The following is a 17,462-nucleotide window of genomic DNA, read 5'->3' as shown; positions in this document are numbered from 1 at the left end:
GCTGATTAAAAGGTTAGGCGGCAATCTTGGGTAACAGTAGAACTAGTGATAAGTTGTTATTGCACTTCAACTATTACAGGGAACGCATCCAGATGGCCTCAGACTTTAGTCTTTATGGTAAATATAAAAGTTACCTACAATATTAGAGAGAGAGGGTCAGACAGGGGACCAATCGATAAGACCGACAGAAACACACAAAAATAAAGAAAAACGTTTTAGAAAAACGAAATAAGAAAGAAAAGGAAGAAAAAAATCAGAGTACATGATGACAACAGAGAAAATCAAAAGACATATAGGCCTATCGTTTTAATTTCAAATCTTTTATTCCAAGAATCTCAGAATGGGCCCGGACAGAGGGTGTGTCTCCATGGAGATCCGAGCCACTGACAGACCATAATATCACCATTAAATAACAGCCGAAATATTAGAGTTAAGGAAACTACAACCACTCTCATTAACCCTTCCCAAACAAGGCAAAATAATAGAAAACGATTTGCATCAACATATACAGAGAAAGTGATACGCATTTTAGGCTTTTCAAAATGTTAATTCAAAATATTAAAACAATAACCCATGAAGGGTAGAAAGTGTACCGCCCACAATTTAAACTTGCCCACTAAAGAATTGTTCATTCAGTAAAATAATGACCCCATCATATATTGTCAGAGCTTATACCCAATAGCAAAAGGTAGCATGAGTTTTAAACATGTCAAGCAGTTTAGTGTTGACTAATATGACTGAAGACTTTTGATGACCGCTGCCTACTTTGCTTTATAAGTTGTATAAAAAAATAAGAATATGTCAAAGGTTTGAATGGAGGGGAAGTCAGTTGGGATTTGCATCTGCGAGGGCGAACGTCAGGGACAGTCCACGTTCCGTCTGAGCTGGTCCACCACAGGTCTTTGTTAGGCAGAATGTCTGGAAGGGTCTGATCAGTGTCCGAAAAAGCAGTAAGCGTGTGGTTTGTCCGTGTCGTCCAATCAGAAGAGAGGATGGTCTGGCAGCATTTATCCAGGCATACATTCTGCTGGCCAATCAACGAGGGGACATATCCGAGGCACCGGGCAGAACACTCTGAGTGGGGTTCAAGGTCGTTAGTTAATTGGATGGGTCAAGCCTCTTCGTTTCTGAGCCGACTTCAAAGAACTTCTATTAAACAGAAACGTAGAACTGATGGGCAAGTTAACCTTTGACCTAAAGGTCAGGAAGCCTGTACTCTGGCCCAACAGTTAAGAACCTGTCAGCAGGCCAGTCAAGCGGTCATGCGGTCATTCAAGCCCATCTTTCACTTAGTAAATCAGCCCGTCAGTCAGTCAGTCAGCACAGTGATGGACATAGGCAGACATTGTCTAAAATAATTCAGCCATTTACATCGTGTCCTCATCCAAGGGCAGGCCGGGAGTTTGTGTGTGAGTGTGGGTGTGTTCGTGTGTGTGTGTGTGTATGTGTGTGTGTGTGTGTGATGATGTCTGTGTGAGCATTTGTCTGAGCGTGTGTACGGTCTGTGCTTGTGTGTGTGGGAGTGGGCATTAATGCATGTGTGTGTGTGTGTGTGTGTGTGTGTGTGTGTGTGTGTGTGTGTGTGTGTGTGTGTGTGTGTGTGTCAATCAGACCATGTATGTGTGCGGGTGTAGCGAGTGTGTGTGTGTGTGGTGTTTGGAGAGGGGCATGCGTCTCGTTAACTGCGCCCACAGACAGTCCCGCGGGTGCATGCGTGCTGCTGCAACACGAACAGTTCACACCAGACCGGCGAACCAGAGCGAGTGAGAGAGAGTGAGAGTGAGGCTATAGGTGGGGGTGCAAAGATGGAAGGGTCGGTGGAGAAATGAGGAGGAGGAGCGAGAGAGAAAGACATTGAGAGAAAGAGAGATATTCAGCGAGAGAGAGACACCGAGAGAGAGAGAGAGAGAGAGAGAGAGAGAGAGAGAGGAAGAGAGAGAGGACAAAGCACTTCATTCTTTGCCGCTGGTGAGGAGCCTGAGGGCCTTCTGGAGGTTCTGCACGGCGGTGGCGGTGTCCTCGTACTGCAGGGCGCTGCCCGCGTACTTGCAGTACTTCTGGGCGAGCGTGAAGTCGTCGGGGGTGAGCCGCACGCCACCTGCAGGGAGGAGCAGAGGCACCTTTAGACGACTGAGGGGTGGAGGGAGAGAGAGAGAGATGGGAGGGAGGGAGGGAGAGAGGGGTGAGGCAAGGGGGCAAAGGGGAGAGATGTAGCAGGGTAAGACAAAGTCGAATTGATTTGAGAGTAGGAGGGAGAGTCATAGGGTGAGAGAGAGATAGAGGGGGAGGTTGCACAACAGTAAGTGAGGTAGGCTGAGGGGGGAGAAATATAAATATAGAGTTTAGGGAATGTGAGAGGGGAGGGAGAGGGAGAGTGAAATGGAGAGAAAAAGAGAAATGGAGATAGAGAATAAATGCGGAGATGAAGGAGGAGGGTAAGAAGAGAAGAGGGGAACGGAGAAATACTCCAAAAATAAGAAAAAGTGGGATGGGATGGGTAGTGGAGGGAGAGAGCGAGGAAAAGAGAGAGGTAGAGGAAGAGGAGAGAGCATGAGAACACATTATACATAATTGTAAAGGCTTGGCAGAGTAATGCATTTATCATTCCAACAGATCCCTCAAACTGGCATGAGCGATGCAAGGGAGAGGGAGGGAGGGAGGGAGGAGAGAGGAAGAGGGAGGGAGGAGAGAGGAATTTACCATATATAAGAATATATACCGTATACAGACACACACACTAAAGCTTAACTGATTGTTTGACGAGATGCAACCCACACCTTGTGTCAGGGGAAGAGCCATGAACAAGCGTGACAGAAAGGCCGAATGCATGCAAACATGCCCATGCATGAACACAAAACAAATTGTTAGACCCACCCACACACAAACTTAAAAGTCCAGACACACAGCCTTAAAGTCGCTCGCTCAAAACATCTGAACGAAGAATTCCCTGAACTTCCTCATCACCAGGGCTCCTCTGAGCAAGGCATTAACAAGATAACACACAAGTCCAGACAATGGATGTTGTACGACCTATCCTTGCCATCTGTCTTTGTGTCTGTCTGTCTCTCTCTCTCCATCCATTGGGACCGACCACTCCCAATGAGATCATCTGGTCAAACACACACACACAAAGGCTTTCAATCTCTCTCCAGTTGTTTATAGTCTTTCACTCTGCTATTTATTGTCATTGTCTTGGTCTGCGCAAAAATCAGCACTTTCCCCTAAAGTAAACTCATGTCTCTGTCTGTAGTTAGTGAAAAGTTATACAACTGTTTTCTATTTAGTGTTTTCGCAGCACTTTCATCCATGTCTATATTTATTTTTCTCTGTGGATTGGGGTTGGAACTCTCCAGCTGGAATCAAACCCTCAATCCCAGAACCACTGTCCCACGTTCCGACAACTCCAGAAACATCTGTGCGTTCATGTTTTTCTCATTTCAATATTCATGTTTTGTTATAATGCTCTGGAGGGCTTTATTAATCCCAGAGGGGAAAATGACAAAATATTTCCACCTCAATCAAGCATTAGTATTCAAATGCTCACGTCGACACAGCCTCATGTGCATCTCTCTCTCTCTCCCCCCATCCCACTCTCTCTCTCTCAAGGAACCAAACAGCCCAACTTCTCACTCCCCTTTCCTACAGCCCTCTACCTCTCACACACCTCTTCACCCCTCTCTAGAGAACCACCTTAATTCAAACCACACACACACACACACACACACACACACACACACACACACACACACACACACACACACACACACACACACACACACACACACACACACACACACACACACACACACACACACACACACACACACACACACACACACAGTTTTATATGCTGGGCATGTATCCAAAACCAGAACACGAATTCATGCATGCATGCATATGGATACCAGGCCCCGCCCACTTTAAGGCCTCAGGGCTCCAATTTTCCAACACGCGGTGCGAACAATATGTACTAGATTAAATATAAATGAGGAAAGCCACCGGGCTACTGACACGGATAACTCCTTTATTTCCGGATTCTACCATTTGCATTCACGGCCGTTGCTGCTCTGGCCGTGTTCGTTCTGGAACTTATTGTGAAAAATACATTTAAAGTTTAGAGTTGATTCATATTCATAACGCACGCTGTGGTAGAACACAAACCACAGCTGACCAGGAGGAGGATCTGGGACCCAAGAGAGATCTTCAACTGATCAGCTAGCAGCTAACAGCTAGCCCACTGAACTGCTAAATTAATTAGTTTGAACTTTTATTATTATATTATTAAACTTATACTTGTTTTAACCGCACAAATGGTTCCATCATACTTTGTTTATCCAAATTTCATGACATAATGTCATGAGACATTAACTTTTTAATTCATCAAAGTTAGGAGACATTCTTCATAATGGGATTGATTAATTGTGATCTTTATCCACCCATATGTTGATCACGTTCAACAGTGATGATATCATAGGTTTAGAATGTAAAACTAAATGCAAGCCTTTGAGGGTTTCTCATTGGTCCCAGAGGTAAAGGCAGATCGACATAGACCTAAAGGTTTCTCTTTCTGTCCTTTAACACAGCCTGTACAACATGGGGGGGGTTCAGCCAATATAGGGGGAAAGAGACCCAAAGTGATACAGAGACGTTCACAATCCCAGCATAATCCCCATGATGAAATACATTTTCCCCTCCTCAAAATAACTGGCGCGAGAACGGCAAAAATACGCTGACAGCATCTTCCCCAGAGGGGGATTAAGAGAGAGAGAGAGAGAGAGAGAGAGAGAGAGAGAGAGAGAGAGAGAGAGAGAGAGAGAGAGAGAGAGAGAGAGAGAGAGAGAGAGAGAGAGAGAGAGAGAGAGAGAGAGAGAGAGAGAGAAATAATAACCTGTTGAAAGGGGTAATCACATTAAATGCTAATAAGTCTAATACCTTTCAAACAAATGCTGAATTGTACCACCACTCGTGCGTTGCTCAGCAAGATAGATTAATGGTGCAACGCTAAAACTGTTATATAAATTATAATGCGTATTTTTGCTGTCAAAATCATTCCCTATCCTTGAGGACAGTTGTGAAGAATATGCTGCCAGTGCCTTCCAAAAAGGGAAAATCTGTTGTCAAAGTATTAGCACTTCCTGACAATCCCTGATAAGAGCCTTTTTTATTTTTTATCTGACCTTAACCAAAGTGTGTGAGGGGCGATTCCCTTCAAACTGTAGAATTAGCTGAAGGGGGTTACATCATGCCTTACTCAAAGCAACTGTTACTGTCTGTTTTCCCCCTTGCAAAAGGCTGGTTTACGGTAAATGCGACCCTCCCCCCTCTCTCTCCCTCTCCCCACCTCTCTCGCCCCCTCCCCACCTTTCTCTCCCTCTCTCTCCCTCTCCACCTCCCCACCTCTCTCTCCCTCTCTCTCCCCCTCCCCACCTCTCTCCCCCTCCCCACCTCTCTCTCCCTCTCCCTCCGTTCTCCTGTGTGCGTCTGTCTCCTGAGCTCCACGGCTAACCGCGCGTTGGTCAGGCTAATGCTAGGCTGCAGGGTGTTGAGTGACAGTGGTGTGGAGCTAATGATAGCCTAGCCCTGGCTGGCGTACCGCTGGTCTGATGTTACGGGCACGCCGCCCGGAACCAGCTCTGGCGGGCAGGATGGTGACCGCAGATACCCTCCTCCTCCTCATCATCCTCATCATCATCATCATTAACAACTGCCTCTTTGGTTGATTCTCTCTCCAGCTCTTAAATTCTCACTCCGTATCGGGTTGATCAAAAGGTACATGGAGTACTCTTTTCTCCCTCTACTCTACTTGAATGGACCTCCCTCTACCATACTACAGTACATAGGATAGTACTCTCATACCTCTACTGGAATCAACTTTTCTTTACTATACTACAGTACATAGGAGAGTAGAGGAGAGAGTATTTGCAGTATATGCATTCTCACTTTCTCTCTTATATAATCTCACTCCGTCTCTGGCTGATCGAAAGGTACATGAAGTACTCTACTCCATTACCACTACTGAATCTACTCCACTACCTCTACTGTATCTATTCTATACCTCTACTGAATCTACTCTATACCTCTACTGAATCTACTGAATCTACTCCACTACCTCTACTGTATCTATTCTATACCTCTACTGAATCTACTCTATACCTCTACTGAATCTACTCCACTACCTCTACTGAATCTACTCAACTGAATCTACTCCACCACCTCTACTGAATCTACTCTATACCTCTACTGAATCTACTCTATACCTCTACTGAATCTACTCTATACCTCTACTGAATCTACTCCGCTCCACTACAGTACAGTAGGGCAGAGCTTTATAGAACGGGAGATCCAAACAGAAGAGGAGGGTGCTGGCAGGACAGGGAGTGGAGAGAGGACCAGTGAAGAGTCCCTAGTTTGCGTTTACATCTCGTTTTTTTATATCTTCTTACTTGTTTAAACTCCAAGTCTGCCCCTCCACTCTAACCATCCCAGTCCCTGCTCAGGACATTTATAACCTGCCCCAGGTTATAAATATGTCTCCTAAAGCAGCGGACAGCCCTGATCTCCCCCTGCCAGCCCGGACCGGACCCTCCCTGTAGACGGCGTCCAGCTCGGACCATTTATAGTCAGATACGGTGAGAGCTGATGGAAACCGTGTTGTCATGTGGTACAGAGCTTATTATGGGCCTTGGTTTTTTTAGTGGACTTACTCTGCTAGAGAAAATGGGTTTCAATGTGTTTACAGTAGCCGATACATGAACAGAGGACAGAGGGGTGGAGAGAGGAGGAAAGAAGGACCAGCTGGACCACACCAGAGCGCTGGAGGACTGGGAGGTTCTGATGCCCCATCGAGCAGACAGAGACATCAGAGTCCTCCTTCCAACTACTCGTCATCCAGCACCAGTGGACCAGAACCAGTACACCACCACCACCAGTCATCCAGCACCAGTGGACCAGAACCAGTACACCACCACCACCAGTCATCCAGCACCAGTAGACCAGAACCAGTACACCAGAACCAGTACACCACCACCAGTCATCCAGCACCAGTGGACCAGAACCAGTACACCACCACCACCAGTAGACCAGAACCAGTACACCAGAACCAGTACACCACCACCAGTCATCCAGCACCAGTGGACCAGAACCAGTACACCACCACCAGTCATCCAGCACCAGTGGACCAGAACCAGTACACCACCACCAGTCATCCAGCACCAGTAGACCAGAACCAGTACACCACCACGAGTCATCCAGCACCAGTAGAGCAGAACCAGTAGATCAGAACCAGTGGACCAGAACCAGGGGACCAGAACCAGTAGAGCAGAACCAGTAGACAACCACCAGTAGACCAGAACCAGTAGAGCAGAACCAGTAGAGCAGAACCAGTAGAGCAGGTGTAGCGTGGGAACCCAGTGTGATCTCTATGGTAGGCTCATGGTGTACTGGACTCACAGTAAGAGCCCCAGAAAATATCAACGCAGGGAAAGATAAGCCTGATTGGATTATGTGTCTCTGGGGGTAGATCTTAAAAGCATACCAAAGTTTGCTTTACACTTTTCTGAGCCAATTGCTAGGGAGAAACGTGGGAGAGAGCGTGTGGAAAAAGTAGACACTGTGTCCGGGCTACAATGACTTTCTCACAGTTATCATGACAGCTGCATTCGTTTGCATTTTTTTTTGTGTGTATCCCTTCATAATGTAACAATGTTTGCAAAAGGCAAGTATTTCTAGGAGACCTTAAAAACGTTTCTGCCAGCTTGCTGGCTGGCCGATGCTTAAACCAGTCAGCATTACTTTGAGGCTGTCTGACTCGATGCCCATCAGGAAGCAGCTGGGAAGTGCCCGGGACAAAGAAGTATCAAGATATAGAATTCGGGAGAAACAGTGAAGTGTCCAGATTAGCGTGATGTCCAGAATAGATAATCTACGTTATCTGTTGATCAATTAACTGGCCCTTGTCTGTCATTCCGTGTCCGCCAGATTTTTTCTGTCTGACCGTTTGTCTGTTTCGGTGTCTGCTTGCCTGTCTTTCTGTCTATGTAACTGTCTATCTATCGGTTTGTCTGTGTTTTTCTCTGTCTGTCTGAGTCTTCTGTCTATTTGTCTATTTGTCTATTTGTCTGTCTGATTGTCTGTCTTTCTCTCTGTGTCTGCTTGACTGACTGTTTCTTTTTATGTCTGACTCTGACTGACTGCCTGTGTATTTGTCTGTTTGACTGTGTCTGACTGACGGGGAATAGTACAGAGATGTATGCACGAACACATGATTTTCTGTAATAGCTGCTGTAGTTGTGCCTTCATCTTCTATGAACATGGTCATTCTTTTTTATAGTCAGCGTTAACACACACACACACACACACACACACACACACACACACACACACACACACACACACACACACACACACACACACACACACACACACACACACACACACACACACACACACACACACACACACAGGGTGAGTGAACATGCATAGGCAGTCGTCATTCACAGATGTTTTCAGATGGTAGTGAAGTGAGCGTTTCCTTTCAACGATGGCTTTAGGACAGCGACAGAAACCCAGAGAGATGAGATAGGGAGAGATCGGAGGGAGAGAGGGAGAGAGATACAGAGATAGAGAGATGACAGATACAAATCTAGTTCATTTTAATTCCTCTCCTCTGAATCTGAAGTGATTGTGTGTCTGTTAGGGCTGTAATGATACACCAACTCACGGTTTGATCAAGATTTTTGACCCACGGTTCGATGCATCCCACGATTTATTTATTTATTTAAACAACACTTATATAACAATTAACTTAATGTAACATTTAATAACAAATAATTTGGAACACTGAACAGATTTTAACAGAAAGAATACTATTAAAGTATAGCAAAATGAATAAATAAATAACCAAAGATTGCAGTTGGAGGATGCTTGCAGGTAGGCAAAAACCTAAAAAATGTCAAATAAATGATAGTAATTTGAATAGTTTGGTAGCACTAATCAGTGTTCCTGCTAGAAAAAACGGTGCAGATGAATGTGACCTGCATAGGTTTAGTTTTCGGTCAAATATCCTATTATCGCTTCTTATTAGGCTATGTAGCTTAAATAATGACATAATCAGGCCGTATAGAATGCAACATGTTTAATAGCCTAACTTTCAATAGATGGGAAGAAACATGAACGTCTGATTCGCAATAACGAGGCATAGTGTGACGAGTAGTGTATGTGTGTGCGCGAGAATGGCAGTGTGTGTGTGTGCGTGTGTGTAAGTGTGTGTGTGTGTGTGTGAGAGTGACGTCAGCGAGTGAGTGGACGAGCGATGAGAGCGAGCGGTAGCATGTGTGTGTGTGTCTAGTGAAGAAACGAACGGGTGCGGTAGAATAAAGTACCCAGCCTGTCAATAATCGGTGGCCACTTCATTCCGACCTATAAGCAGACCAACTGCCGGTCAAAGCACACAAAACACTAGAGACAGAGATCACACAGGCTATTTCCTTTTGCGCGCTTGGCCCACTCGTTCATATCGCAGATGAGGACTTCGGCGGCTGTGGAGAAATGCAATCCTCCGTAGCTACGGAGCGCTGTCATCACAGCGAGGGCATCTCGTCGCAGACTTACGGCGTCGATAAGAGGAGCGGTGTCAGCATACTACTATTGAGACAGATTATTAGCAAAAATTTAAATCTGACAATTTGACCGGGGAGATACAATTTTGCCTGACACTTAATTTTTCTATTACCGGACAACGGAAACCCTGGCACTACCAGCTCATATCACGTGGCTGGATCTGGACTGGAGGAATAATGGGAGTTAGGGAGGGTGTGTCTGCCTTCTCACACCGCGAGACAGGTTCGTGGCTTTGAGTGTCGCGGTTTCGGTTTCGGTACGCATATCGTTACAGCCCTAGTGTCTGTCCATGCAAGTGGGTGCTTTCTTGTCTGCATTGCCACATGACTGTGTATATGCAACTGTGAATTTATGTAGAGTGTGTATTGTAAAGTGTGTGTGTGTGTGTGTGTGTGTGTGTGTGTGTGTGTGTGTGTGTGTGTGTGTGTGTGTGTGTGTGTGTGTGTGTGTGTGTGTGTGTGTGTGTGTGTGTGTGTGTGTGTGTGTGTGTGTGTGTGTGTGTGTGCGTGCGTTATATAAATAAATAATAATAAATAAGTGTGTGTGTTCATGTGTGAGTGACTAGCTGTGTGTGTTCTCACCCTCCTGTGTGGCGCTAAGCAGTGCGGGGTCCGTACTTGGCATTGATCTGGGCAGAGGCATGGGTCTCTCTGGCCCTCCTGTCCAATCAAAACACTCAACGTCAACACACGTCAAAGGGTCCGCCAATCACGGCTCAGACATGTTAAGACATCAGCCTATCATAGTGAGAGAAACAGAAGATTGATGCAATGAATGATGATTTATGTGGCGCAGTGCGGTGCTCTGATACTGGATGGAGTGCACTGCATCGAGAGATAAGCCCGCAGTGATTAGTCAAGCAGTGGCAACACACACAAACTCACACTTTACCAACAAAAACACACACACACAAGTTCTTAAAAGAAGACACCGAACACGCACAAACAAACACACACACACAAACATGCAAGCCCAACATCGATGCAGCAGCGAGCCACACAGTGTGTGTGTTAAATAAAGAACCCCGTTTGGTCAGAGGCCCCCCCCCCCACCACCGCCAGTGTTGGGAGCAGCGCTGACACTCCAACACTGTGTGTGTCTGTGTGTATTTGTTCACATGTGTTTTTTTTACGGGGGTCTGTGTACATGTGTTCATGTGTATGCGTGCATGAATATGTGCGTGCTTGTGTGCGCATGCGTCAGTGTGAATGTATGTATGAGTGTGTGTGCGCCTGAGCGTTGATGCATGTGAGCATGTGTGTGTATCCTTGCCTGTGTGTGTGCGAATGTGTGTGTGTGTGTGCGTTATTTATGTATGTGTGTATGCATGTATGCTTGTATGCTTGTATGCCTGTGTGTGTGTGTGTGTGTGTGTGTGTGTGTGTGTGTGTGTGTGTGTGTGTGTGTGTGTGTGTGTGTGTGTGTGTGTGTGTGTGTGTGTGTGTGTGTGTGTGTGTGTCTCACCTGCTGCCGGAGGTAGTTCTGCTGGAGTGTTGGCCGGGGCGTGGGCGCCGGGGGGGATGTGGATGTTGTTGTAGTTGGAGCCGGGCCCCACCGGAGGCCCCATGGGCCCTGGACCTGGCCCAGGTGTGAAGCCTATTCCTGGGGCAGGTCCCCCCGGCCCCAGGGCACCCTGGTCCGGAGGAACCTGGGGCTGAGGGCCCCTGAACGAGCCCCCCGATGAGGGGCCCGGGTCGTAGAAACCCCCGTCGGCTCCTTCCTCCTCATCTGAGAGGGAGAGGGAGGGAGGGAGGGAGGGAGGGAGGGAGGGAGGGAGGGAGGGAGGGAGAGAGAGAGAGAGAGAGAGAGAGAGAATAAAAGTAATTTTAAATCTTTCAAAACCATAATCTTTATAGACTAAATTAACATTCACTTTAAAATTGCCTGACACCACAGAAATAAAGGAGACATGAGGAGTGAGAAATAATAAAAGTATGAAGAAACGACAAGGGCAAAGGAAGAAAAATAACTCAAGAAAGAAGGATTAAGAAAGAAAGAGCATAACATTGAGTTCAAAGGGGGGTGGTTCCCCTCTTCCAGGACTGTAACACTAGCTGCCTCCTCAGCAGCCACACCTCATCAAAAGAAAACATGTTTTGCTGGCCCAGCGTGTTTCCTCCAGATTTGTTTATTGTGACCTCTAAGATTCCCTGCTGCTCCCCGTTCAGACTGTCCTTGGGCAGGGTGCTTATGTAAATGAACAGCCGCCAAAGTATATTTGGTGACGGATCATTTTTTTCTTCCTTAATCAATTAGATTTGACTTAACATCAAATCGAATCAAATCTAGTAAAGGGTTATTTCACTGCAAAGCAACAGCACATTGATCTGCTCAGCCCTCTCTCTCTCTCTCTCTCTCTCTCTCATATATATATGTATATCCTGCAGGAGTTACGAGTGGTTGACTGTTCCCTACAACGGAGATGGCTGGCCTAACTCCTGCATAGATAACATCTATTTATCCAATGGTATGTATTAGAGATGCTAGAAATCCCCCAACCGAATACACAGCCTTAATCTTAACGAGTGAACTCTTGCACACGCTTTTGTTGGCGCCTTTTTGGTGGTTGAAAAAAAGTCTGCGATAGATTCCACCAATGCACACAGATCTAAACACAGGTGACCCTGTATTATATGCAGCATGCGTTACAGTCACACTGGATCCACACTTAATACTCAGTGTTTGAACTGCTCTTTTACTGTTGAAGTGCTAGCGGATACACTTTGAACAAGCATTATAATCAATTGGCATCCAGTATCGTAGCCGTATCCCATTTAGTTGCGATTAGTCAGGCTATTGTTTAGGGCAGGGTACTTTGCAATTAGCCTATTGTGAAGAAATAACCGCTTGCTTTATAGAGAGACGTGCTGATGCCTGACGGCTTTGCTTGGAAGCCTCATCCCCTGGGCAGGAGTGCACCGCAAGACACACTGGACTCACACCAGTGATCGCCTCTTCAGTTCCCAGTGTCAGATCGCCATAATTCTTAGGAGTTTAATGTGTTGAATAACTTCTATCCCTCTAGATTTAAGATGCACACTGCAAGTGCGAGGCTGGGAGACGGGGACGAGGCCGACCAGACTCAGACTTGACAGCTGCTGGCTCTCTGGAGAAAGTGTTACTGGTTGGACACTGGGAGCTGCCGAGTACAACCAAAGTATTCTACTGGGGGACACAATTCCACTGGTAAAAACCATAGTCTTTCACCAATGCTTGGAGAGGGCTACAGTTCACTAACGTGAACCGGTCCACGATCACGACACCACAGGATGGGGACTGCAACAGGCCGGAGGGAGGACCAGAGTGAGGGCCTGAGGGAGGCCCACAGGGTGTGCCCTGATGGTAATCAACACTTGGCGCGCCGACAGCCAATGAGGAAGCCCGGGGCCACTGATGACATCAGAGCGTAAGCGTGTGCTGATGAGGTAACTGATGTAAGGGTTAGATGGTAACACCCCTTGACACAGATTCAGTGTGTTAAAAGTTCCTGTCGCCCTTAATCTGTTAGCTCTACAAAATCCAATAAAACTCAGTGCGCCATTTTCAGCCATCTCATTTCAATACACCACAAGTGGGAGAACCCACCCAGATATATGGCGGACAGATAACCAGTTGGTACAGGCCCACAGGGTAGGCTGGTAGTACACCAGGGGTTCAGTTAAGTTTACGTATATTCAACGTGACGTTCAGAGGATGCCCAATGCCCCACAATACAAAATGCTGGGAGTATATGTAGTGGGTGGTCTGAGTGGGAAAGGAAACCCCTAATCCTGACAGTGTTGATGCCATGCTCTGCTACCCAAGGCACACAAGGAGCCCTCATCTGAAGCTGCACTCTGTTCCCCTCAGCGCTTACTTTTGTCATCTGTAATTTGTTGTGAGGATTAAAACCCAGTCACCCATGGGCCAGGCCGCGCAGGGTTTGTTCCTCTCATTTAAATGAAAAAACAGTTTGTCCGGGGCGATAAAGGTCGGAAAATCACAACTTGAACCAAACTGATGTCTACGCTGCTTAAGTTACACAGCGCCGCCCCCGACTAATGTAAAGACGTGGGTGGACTGGCACTGAGGGGAATGGGCCAGGCTCTGAGGGGAATGGGCCAGGCACTGAGGGGAATGGGCCAGGCACTGAGGGGAATGGGCCAGGCACTGAGGGGAATGGGCCAGGCACTGAGGGGAATGGGCCAGGCTCTGGGTTCAGACGTCAATGGGAGCGGCCTAAGGGCTGAATCCTACACATCCCAGTCTAGCGATCAGGCGGATATTCGCAGGGTTCCACGCCCCTCACACGCCCCTCCCACGCCCCTCCCACGCCCCTCACCTCTCCCACGCCCCTCACCTCTCCCACGCCCCTCCCACGCCCCTCACACGTCCCTCCCACGCCCCTCCCACGCCCCTCACCTCTCCAACGCCCCTCCCACGCCCCTCCCACGCCCCTCACACGCCCCTCACCTCTCCCACGCCTCTCCCACGCCCCTCCCACGCCCCTCACCTCTCCCACGCCCCTCCCACGCCCCTCACCTCTCCCACGCCCCTCACACGTCCCTCCCACGCCCCTCCCACGCCCCTCCCACGCCCCTCACCTCTCCCACGCCCCTCACACGTCCCTCCCACGCCCCTCCCACGCCCCTCACCTCTCCAACGCCCCTCCCACGCCCCTCACCTCTCCAACGCCCCTCACACGCCCCTCACACGCCCCTCACCTCTCCCACGCCCCTCCTACGTCCCTCACACACCCCTCGTTCTGCTGGGGACCCGAGGGCAGGCCAATACGCACGGCCCCCCCCAGAGCTTACACACCAGTCGTCCTTCTCTGCGGGGGACATGTCCTCCCAGAGCTTAAACACCAGTCTTCCTCCTCTGCGTTGGCTCTGCGGCCGGGGAACATGTACAGCGTTCCGTTTTGTTTCTGACAGACAATAATAATGAAATATATAATGAAGTGCACCTGGCGATATCAAACAATGTGGAGGACAATTTGTGGAGTGTGTGTGTGTGTGTGTGGATGATGGCTGGTTGAAGCAGCCTCACCTGGACGGAGTCAGACGGATCGGACTGGGTGAGGCCGCACACCTGTTGTGCATCGAGCAATCAGTACGCAAGCGTTTAAACTAACAAACAACACGCAGACATGTCCTGCTTGCATAATTATCTTCAAACTGGACCGGTTTACCTACGATAAACCGTTTTTCATCATTTCAACATCACCACCCGGGGTGCTAGTGGTGGAGGCGCCCAGTAAAAGCCTGTCATGGGCAGCGTGGCAGCCACCTTGCAACACATACATCAACCTCTTCTGAGCAGAGAATTGCAATGATTGTGCAATATCTAAATCACGTGACTTTTATGCTTTTTCAACATATTGTCAATGGAGCAGATTCTGTGTTGCGTTTCCGTTTCTGTATTTGTCCTCCGCTCACATCAATTTATTAAAGAATTCGCTGCAAGTCGCAAACATTTTCAGCGTCAACACATTTAGTCTCCTTTTAAGTAGAAGGAGACCGTGTTCTACACAGTAGAACACGGAAATGTCTGTGTGTGTCTGCGTGTTTTGTGCTTCAGTGTAAGAAATGGATTTGGATGGGAGTGGTGGTGCACTCAGAGCTGATCTGCAGAGAAAGGGATGTCGAAGAACAACAAGCCTCTCGATGAACCTGGCTGAGTCACTAGGGAGAGAGCTAGAGGGAGGGAGAGAGATACAGAGAGATACAGAGAGATACAGAGAGAGAGAAGAGGGAGGGAGACAGAGAGGGAGAGAGATGCAGAGAGGGAGAGAGAGAGAGGGAGGGATACAGATGGAGGGAGGGAGAGAGATACAGAGAGATACAGAGAGAGAGAAGAGGGAGGGAGACAGAGAGGGAGAGAGATGCAGAGAGAGGGAGAGAGAGAGAGGGAGGGATACAGATGGAGGGAGGGAGAGAGATACAGAGAGATACAGAGAGATACAGAGAGAGAGAAGAGGGAGGGAGACAGAGAGGGAGAGAGATGCAGAGAGGGAGAGAGAGAGAGGGAGGGATACAGATGGAGGGAGGGAGAGAGATACAGAGAGATACAGAGAGAGAGAAGAGGGAGGGAGACAGAGAGGGAGAGAGATGCAGAGAGAGGGAGAGAGAGAGAGGGAGGGATACAGATGGAGGGAGGGAGAGAGATACAGAGAGATACAGAGAGAGAGAAGAGGGAGGGAGACAGAGAGGGAGAGAGATGCAGAGAGAGGGAGAGAGAGAGAGGGAGAGATACAGATGGAGAGAGGGGGAGAGATACAGAGAGATGGATAGAGAGAGAGAGAGAGAAAGAGAAGAGGGAAAAGAGGACAGAGGACACAGAGATACATACAGAGAGAGAAAGAGAGGCAGATGGAGAGAGAAAGGAGATATATATATATACATATAAAGAGAGTGCTAAAAGACAGACGGAGAGATTTGAGCACAGACTTCAGCGAGGGGCGAGAAGGGGGTCGAGAGAGCCACAGCAGGAGAGACGAGGAGGGCTTTCCCCTCCAGCGGCCGGTGGAAGACCGGGACATGAGTAATGGTGAGGCCCAGTCTCCCCAGCGCCCCTCTGACAGAACCACTGGGAGAAGGAGGGCGGGGGACCACAGGCGGCTCCCACAACAGAGGAGGGGGTCACGCTCGCGCAACACGGATCACACACGGGTGGGGAGAGGAGGGGGGAGGGGGGGGGTTCCCGAGGAAAGGACACCTGGGAGAGAAATGGCGGCATGTGACGGGAATTCGAGCACGCACAAACACACAGAAACGCCAACATCCACACAACATGATAGAACTCGAAAATTTGCAGCCGCACACTCACACACACACGAAAACACCAACACACACACACACACAAACGCCAACATACACACACAAGAACAGAATAGACTGCAAAAATGTACACACACACACACACACACCATTAGAACGAGAAAATGTGCAGGCACACACTCACACACACGAGAACGCCAACACACACACACACACACACACACACACACACACACACACACACACACACACACACACACACACACAGCAGGAATGTACAGATAATTGATACCAGATACAGTGGGAAACCTGCCACGAAACATATGGTAAAGTTGTGCACATACTATGGGTCTGTCTGCCTTAAGAGGATGTATGTCGCTCTGCATACCTGTCTCTCTTCATGGGGGCTATAGTATTAATAGAGCATATAGCCTGCATTTCTTCATCAACACTGCTGCCTGTTATCAGACCATCACCTGAATCAACCACACTACTTCTGATTGATCGAGCCCCGATGTCAAACAGGTTGGGTCAATGGGTTGCTGAACTTACTGAACTGAGGCCATCACGGTAGGGGTGGCAGACAGTAAGCAAAACCTTTACTTTGAAAATCTACCATTTCAACCAGCATCTGTATTCAGGCCTGGTTCCACCCCGTACTAGTCCTATCCAAACTGATTTGATCCTTATGCTGCACTGGTGAGGAAGTTGTTGACTTCAAAATCCTCAGGAGAACTTTTACCTTGTTGTTCACTTAGAGTTGTGCAGAATGCTAATGATCTCAATGCATCACACTGGCTGGTATGGATGGAAACCTCTGCTCTTAAAGAGCTCTGGTTAGCAGTTCATGTTACACAAGTGGAACATGTTGTGCTGTTGATACTGAAGGAGAATGAATGGAGGGGAAAATCAACCGAGGGACAACAGTTCAACAGCCCCACACACACACACACACACACACACACACACACACACACACACACACACACACACACACACACACACACACACACACACACACACACACACACACACACACACACACTTTGTGGGGATGCGGGTAAGCTACCCACCCTGTCCCCG

The 17,462-nt window shown here is 48.0% G+C and overlaps 1 protein-coding gene and 1 long non-coding RNA gene across 3 annotated transcripts in view; both read right to left on the bottom strand.

Annotated features, from left to right (window-relative positions):
- Positions 1 to 303: 303 nt before the first annotated feature.
- Positions 304 to 17,462, bottom strand: part of vta1 (vesicle (multivesicular body) trafficking 1) — a 36,454-nt gene continuing 19,295 nt past the window's right edge. The window contains exons 6-8 of one of the 2 annotated variants that reach the window (XM_060042556.1): positions 11,083 to 11,346; positions 10,200 to 10,277; positions 304 to 2,098 (exon numbers count right to left, since the gene is read on the bottom strand). In XM_060042556.1, the coding sequence (XP_059898539.1) occupies positions 1,953 to 2,098; positions 10,200 to 10,277; positions 11,083 to 11,346 (488 nt within the window). In that variant the 3' untranslated portion in view covers positions 304 to 1,952. The remainder of the gene's footprint in view (positions 2,099 to 10,199; positions 10,278 to 11,082; positions 11,347 to 17,462) is intronic. The other variant, XM_060042557.1, reaches the window with a different exon arrangement.
- LOC132450435 (uncharacterized) lies at positions 5,433 to 6,359 on the bottom strand. Its single transcript, XR_009523832.1, has 3 exons — positions 6,273 to 6,359; positions 6,078 to 6,229; positions 5,433 to 6,024 (listed from the first exon to the last, which is right to left on the bottom strand). It is a non-coding gene; the product is annotated as an uncharacterized LOC132450435 (long non-coding RNA).

This window comes from Gadus macrocephalus, chromosome 21, assembly GCF_031168955.1.
Source record: "Gadus macrocephalus chromosome 21, ASM3116895v1".
NCBI classification, from domain to species: Eukaryota; Metazoa; Chordata; class Actinopteri; order Gadiformes; family Gadidae; genus Gadus; species Gadus macrocephalus.
This window is presented reverse-complemented; position numbering and strand designations above follow the sequence as displayed.